The sequence below is a fragment of the Hibiscus syriacus genome, unplaced genomic scaffold (assembly GCF_006381635.1).
Source record: "Hibiscus syriacus cultivar Baekdansim isolate YM2019G1 unplaced genomic scaffold, ASM638163v2 tig00113302_pilon, whole genome shotgun sequence".
NCBI classification, from domain to species: domain Eukaryota; kingdom Viridiplantae; phylum Streptophyta; class Magnoliopsida; order Malvales; family Malvaceae; genus Hibiscus; species Hibiscus syriacus.
In genome coordinates, this window is record NW_024063454.1 from 37,560 (window position 1) to 45,280 (window position 7,721).

General features: G+C 34.6%; 1 protein-coding gene across 1 annotated transcript; it reads left to right on the plus strand.

Moving 5' to 3' along the window:
• The first annotated feature begins 496 nt into the window (after positions 1–496).
• Positions 497–6,032, plus strand: LOC120186164 (protein NRT1/ PTR FAMILY 5.1-like). Its single transcript, XM_039190177.1, has 3 exons — positions 497–576; positions 704–806; positions 5,523–6,032. Exons 1-3 carry the CDS (start codon positions 497–499, stop codon positions 6,030–6,032), a joined length of 693 nt encoding a protein of 230 aa, XP_039046108.1.
• The last annotated feature ends 1,689 nt before the right edge of the window (positions 6,033–7,721 follow it).

Here is a 7,721-nt window from a genome sequence, read left to right on the forward strand (position 1 = left end):
TGCAACGCGAATTTGCGATAATGGAGATCGCGTTGCGAATTAGCGATCGCATTGCGATTTTGTTGGTCATTTTGGCAAATCCGGAAAAAGTTGGTTAAAATCGTATATTATATGGGATTTTTGGTCACTGAGGTTATTTCTCTTTTATAATGGCCATGAAAACATTGGTTTTAATATGGTTTATTGAATTGAAGAACAATTTTAATGGTTAGATTAATCAAAGATTAATAACCATTTTTAATTGTAAAAGGCCAAATGGTTATGGAAAATATTTATTAAAAGCTTATAAATATTTGGGGATATGTTATTCAAAACATTGGAACGGTCGAATGACAAAAGTTTTAATTTGTATGTATGATAGTTGATATGTGGAGAAGAGTAACTATTTATTTTCATATGGGGTAAGATTTTTAGTTTCTGAATATTAAGTTGAAAATAAATATAAACTATTTTATCATACTAATAATTCCTTTGAGAAATTTATAAAGACAACAGGATGGTTGCAATTTTAGAGAATCAAGAAGATGATGATGTTGAACGAGAAGATTCTTCAAACCGAATAGTTGTTAAATTCGGGTTTGATTTTCACAATCTACTGAAGATAAGAAACCAAAATCCTAAAGATAAGGATCTTGTCACAGTCAAATTATTGTTAGTAAATTAATTTCGTGACTAACCATGTATATTCTTCATTTGACTTCAGAAGATTTAAAAGAGATGATGGTTCAGATGAAGAGATTGTCACGATGGATTTTGGGATCATGCTGATTAAAAATGATAATGCAAAGGCTGAAGTAGCATGCATGGTGAGAATGAATAAGTCTATTTGGAAATTATGACTCTATATGCGAGGTCAGATTATTTAGACTTGTTATATGTTAATTCATGTTTTTTTTAAATACATGAATTAGATTGCATGAGCCTTTAAGATAGTCTTTAAAACTCAGTGGATACTATGAAATGAGATAAAACCACTAGTAAAGACTAAGGTAGTACTACTAAGGCTAAGGTAGTAGTGTGAGCCCAAAAATATATATGCATAATAAGATACTATTATGAGTAAAAGTATCAAGCATAATTCTTTAAAGAGATCGTATTTAAAGAAAGAGAAAATTCACAAATGATTTATTGGAAAGTAGTATGAAAGTGCATGTCTAGGATTGGTTCTATGAAGACTTGGTACTTAACCGCCTAGTGCACCACCTCTCTTCATAGAAACCTACCTGGTGCATTGTTCATTACTATGCTCACTATTCAAATACTATGACAAGATACAAACTCTTAAAACTTAGTGCAGAAGTTAAAAGAGTAGAGATTAATTTGGTTGAGTGGAATACCAAATTTAGTCATAGTAAATAAAATATATGATGATCTCTTTAAGGCTAATATGTTGAATACCACGAATGAAAATATGATAGACACTATAGCTACTAAGAGTGTGTTGTAGCTATTAAATCTCTAAGTGATTTTCCTAAGTAGAGGAAGAAAAGAGATATCTTTTTCATAATGGTTTATGCATTTTAATCTTAATGATTTGTAACTTCTCAAAACTTTGAGAATATAATTATGTGTAAACAAAACTTGAGTTTGTTAAAATAGTTTTATGGCTAAAACTCATAACAAACTTTACTCTTGTATGATTGAGTATTTGTTTACACGTTTTACAAGATACTTATGGATATCCTAAAATGTTAGAAATGTGGATTAAATGCATAAACTTAAATAGAAAATATTCTATCAACTTCTTCTAGTATTTCTGCTAGGTCTTCTCAAGAAATTGATTTCGAGACTAGAAGAAGTAAAAGGCTATTTGGACCAAATTTTATCACTTTCTTTATTTCTGAGATAAATGATTTAGACTCTCTTTCTGATCATATAGCTTAAATATTATATGAGGATCTTAAAAAGGCTATAAGATCTATCGATACTAGTTCTAGAAAAGCACTATTAATGATGAACTAAAATCGATAATGTCTAATCATACTTGGGATTAGTTGACTTGCCTAGAGGATTTAAACCTATCTATAGCAAATGAATCTTCCGGAAGAAAATGAGACCAGATGGTTTGATCCAGTGGTACAAGGCAAGGCTAGTTGTCAAAGGGTTCACTCACAAGTTTGTTTTAGAATATTTGATTCTTACTTCCCCGTTATGAACATCTCAACGATCCTGCATTATTTGCACTAGCCTCCATTCATAAGTTGTGAGTACATCAAATAGATGTTAAGAATGCATTTCTGAATGGAGATCTAGATGAGGAGATCTATATGAGAACAATGGTACAAGAAATTTCATAAAACTATACTTAGTTTTGGTTTTGTTGTGAATGGTTCGAATGCTTGCGTGTATTCGGGTTTGGTACTGATTACGTCATCATAAGTTTTGTATGTCGATGACATGTTGATTTTCAGTTCTAACATTGAGATTAACAAAACAACAGTTTTGTCTACTAAATTTGAGATAACGAATTTGGGAGAAGTCAATGTAATCTTATAAGTCAAATTATCAAAACTGAAAAAGGATTCCTTTAGATCAAACACACTATCTGAGAAAGTGTTAAAGAAATTTGACAGTTTTGATGTTGTCTCTGTTTGAACTCTTGTGACCCTAGCATATATCTCTTTAAGAATAAAGGAAGTATTTCCCAAACAGAATATGCTAAATTTGGAAGCTTAATGTTCTTAATGAACTATAATCGGCCTGATATTGCTTATGTTGTTAGTAGACTAAGTAGATATACTCATAATCCGAGTGGTGAACACTGGATTGCTCTTAGACACTTACTGAAGTATCTTAAGGGTATGTTGGATTGGAAACTTGAATTTGTTGGCTATCCCGTGGTACTGGAAGGATATTGTGATACCAATGAGTTTCTGATAATGATAAGGTAAGCTCTACGAGTGGGTATGTTTTTACTTTAGGTGAAGCATCAATTTCATGGAAATCATCAAAGCAGACTTATATTGCTCATTTTACCATGAATTTAGAGTTTATAGCTCTTGACCTAACTGGGCAAGAAGCCGAGTGGCTCAGAAGTTTATTAGCAGATATTCCGTTGTGGGGAAGATCGATTCCTTCGATTTATTTGTTGTGTGATTCATAAACTGCGATATGTGTACAATGGTAAGAAAATACACATTTGCATAAGGCATGAATCAGTTATACACTTAATAAAGAACAGAGTGCTCTCTTTAGAGTATGTGAAGTCGGAAAGGAACCTAGCAGATCCTTGGTCCTAGATTCGTCGAGGGGGATGGGTCTAAAGCCCATTGGTTGAGGAATTCATGGTGGATACCCAACTTAGTTATCTAAGTTCTATGTGGTCAAACGAAACCATGGAAAGACTCATAGTGCACATTCCTACTGCCTATCCCTATGATGAATAATGTGCATACCCATGATGAGCTTAGTTGCTCTTAATAAATTCATAGCCCAGGATTTGGGTGGTCTTAGTGAGAAAGACTTGATGAATTTACCAATTTTGGCTGAATATCTATTCTTAATAAGTTCATAACCCAGAGTTGAGTGGGTAGTTCTAATCGCGAAAGACTGGATGAACTTACCGCTTGAGAGGATGAGTTTTATTAAGATCTTAATGAATTCAAACCCAAGAGTTTGGGAGTTCCTAGTGAGAAGAACATATTGAATAGGAGTTCCTAGTGAGAATGACATATTGAATTCACCGAATTATGAGGTTGAATATTTATTCTTAATGACTTCTTGTCCCAGAGTTTGGGTCGTTCATTTTTAATGAACTTGAAGAAAGTCACCATACCCTTTGTAAGGTTGAGTTATTATAAAAGCTCTTAATTATTTCATAGCTCAGTTTGAGTGGTTTATGTTGAGATAAACTTGATGAAATAACCTATGTAAGTGAAAAGGATTAGCCACCTTCTATGAAAAACGTTGGGCCATTTTTCTAGTACACTTATTAGAATCCTGAGGAAAAAGGGCTAAACATATATACGCTTTTGTATATATTCTTTGTAGACACATCGAGAACTTTAGTGGATGAAGAGGTTAGTTGCGTGTTATGAGTTTACCCCAATCTTAGAAAGTTCAAGACTAGTTTCACTTATCCAATAGAAGGATTACTCATCATCACTATGTACTAGTTCCAGATACATTCACTAGTGCTTAATCAACTAATCTCGCTATTGCTCTTCTCATGTTTTAACTTCATTGCTCTCATCTTTACAAAAGAATTCTTTCGCATTAGTGGGGGAATATTGATAATGCTCAAATATTGGAAATATGCTAGTTATGTTATTCCACTATATATGCTCAAATTAGGTTATTCACTAGTGTTGATAATGCTCAATTGAAAATTGGAAATATGCTAGTTAGGTTATTCCATTAATATATGCTCAAAATTAGGTATTTCCACTAGTATTGGAAATGACAATTTTACCCTCAATATTTAGCCTATAAATAGTGAGCAATTCCATTCATTTAGTATCATCCCAAGCAAACATTTGTTTTGAAATACTCCTATCTTAAGAGTGTTGTTTGAGTTGAGAGAAGAGCAATACCACCAAGTTCACTCCAGTTTTCGGGTGTACAAATTCTTGGAGAGTGTGTTAACCTCGGGGGAACAGTCCGCCTACTATAGCGATTACACACATCGGGGCGAATTTGTTTCTAAGGCAGTGGTTTTTTACCACGACACAGTTATCATTCTGATTGATTATTTTATTTAATATTTTCCAGTCATTGCTAACTCGTTTGCAGTTTATTTTACCAACATAGCCCCCTAGGAGGAAGTGATATGGTGTTGGGTCTCTATCATCCCCTTATCCTGAGCTAGCGTGTGGAGCTACATGGTGTAAACGACCTTCTCCTAGATTCATGTGGACCTTAGGTGCGGAAATTGGAACCAAGTGGATGGTACAATGTCTCTCTAGGATTATACCTAGGAACGATTTAGGGCATGTGTGTCCCTTATCACGCTCTTGGTTGAGGAGTGAGGTTGCAACGTAACATTAGATATTTCCTGCGTGATCTCTCTTCCAAGAGTACTTGGTGACTTTGGGATTATATTGTGGCTCGTGGACTACTACGAGGCTTGTTTATTTGGACATGTTGATGTGGGATTGGCTAATGAACCGAGGGAATGAATCTTGTTAAGTATAGCATGGCTTTATAACGGGATAATCTGAGGCACATTTCATTAAGGAAAATGATGACTTGTATGGGATTTGTCCATTTAAGTGACACACGGCGTAATGTCAAGGCTGAGATGTTATGTCTATGACACCCAGTAGGGATGGAAAGGAAAGGGAGTGCTCGTACTAGATAGAACTCATGACCTTAGAGAATGTGAGAGAATAAAGATGAGCAGTTTAGTCTGTAACACCCTAGACTAGTACGACACACAGTCAACCTATCCGGGTGCTACACGGAGCCACCGGAGTAGCTAACCAACTTCTTTTTGACTTTCTTTTACATAAAAACCCTAAACCACCAAAAACCATAGAGGGGCAACCCTCCTTCAAAGGATTGGCATTGGATTCTTCATCCAGATCATCGCCATTGCTATTTCATATGTTGTCGAGGTTCTAAGGCTGCATGTCATTAGAGTGCACCAAATCATAGGGCCTAAAGAAATAGTTCCCATGAACATATTCTGCCTGTTGCCTCAGTATGTCCTGTTGGGGATTGCTGATGTGTTCAATGCCATTGGACTGCTGGAATTTTTCTACAATCAATCACCGGAAGACATGCAAAGCCTGGGGACGACCTTTTTTTCCAGTGGTATCGGAATCGAGAACTTTTTGAACAACTTTTTAGTAATAGTGGTGGATAAAATTACAAGCAGAGGTAATAACAAAAGCTGGATTGGAGACAACTTGAATGACTCTCATCTAGATTACTATAGATTCCTTTTGGTCATATCAACCCTTAACTTAGGGGCCTTCCTTTGGGCATCAAGCATATATGTCTACAAGAGGGAAACCAACGAAGTCAATGAGGGTTCTATTGAAATGGATAGTAAAGCCTTAGAGAAATATCCAATAGGATTTCAATTATAAACAGGTAAATATATACATACATATATTAAAAAATGATGTTATATGAGATCATGTTATGCCCTTTTGTATGACATGTTCATCAATTAATGTTTTCAGCTTCTATTTTAAAGAGGTAAGTGTGTATGTGCATGTATCATAACCAATGCAAACTATATATATAGAACAACAATTTGAAGCATGAAGACAATCCAAAACACTACTCTTGATTGATGATATTCTCCAATACAATACAATAGGAAGCGGGTTTAACTGCTATAAGAAGATTTATCTAATTGCAAAACTGAGATCATTGGTTTTGTAATGACTCTTAATGTACAAGATCTTGTGAAGGTTAGATGTACAGATTCCGTACAAATGTAACTCTACCAAGCGACATAACGTTTTGCATTTCTCATTTTATCCTCGCCGTTTTGTAGTGTTGTTCCTCCGTTTAGCTGATAGTCGAGGCCTCAACTGCACAGGATATGAAATGTGGCACTACAAGGTTCAAAACTATCCTGAATTCATATGAAGTTCTATGCAAGAATCTCGAGTGCTGTGATTCTAGAGATTAAGGCAAGCCCAAAACAACGTAAATAATGAATTAATAACCACTTAATCATATAACAGTTGTCCAAGAAATTTGATTCAATAAAATTTCATTTTATTCCACCTTGAATTTCTGTTTCACCCCTCCGACCACTAGGAGCCTTTTATCCGGAAATACCATAAATAATTAATCAAATACAGATCCTGTGTATCTGTTAATCTGATGTCAAGGGAACAATCTAACCTGTTGCAGGAGTTTATTCTTTGAGTTCATTCTTTGTAAATTGAAAATTTTGAACTGTATTCTTCCAGCTTTTCAGAACACTTAAAGATCTCTCTACAATTATCATCATCAACAATATCTTAGGCATGTAGCCTGACCAGTTATCTCCTCAATTTTCAAATTTACTATGAGAAACAATTTCATCTACAACCGTTAAGCACACAATAAGGGAAAGGAGGTGATATATGGCAGATATCCTTTTATTGTTTGTCGTTTGCTACTAGAGGATCAACAGTATCGTAATAACATGTTTAGTTCAGGATATGGTCCTTTGTTCAGCATTCAAATTTTTAGACATAAACTGATATCATTTTAAGTTTTAAAATTAAACATCCATAACTTAATCACAAATAAACTGATTACGATACCCTAGAAATAAGTGCCATGAGTTTTAGAAAATATCGACTTTAAACTAACATAAATGGAAAGGAAGAAGAAAAATATCAAAGCAAGTAGACTATACCTGCGCCACTTTCCGCAATGGTTCCTTTGCTGCCTTCTATGAAGTCTCTGCATTGAAGCCAGTTCCCTATCGAGCTCACTTTAGATGACTTGTTGCAATTCATTTCCTATGAAAGATTTGTCAACTCTCCTCAAACCAAATTGCCACTTGTCTGCAAAATGCAAACACTAACCATAAATCGAAGCCTTACATGTAAATCAGGAAATTCTGAATATCCAAGTTTAGTGGTTCACCATGGTATCAACATCACTGCATCATATAAAAAAAGAAGGTATTTATGAAAGACACACTTGTGGATTAAGAAAGGACGCAATAACACCTAATTTTTTTTCCAAAAAGATTAACTTTTCCAAAGCTGAACTATATATGAAGGACAATACTTGGATCAAGAAAGCACACAATGGCTACTAATTTT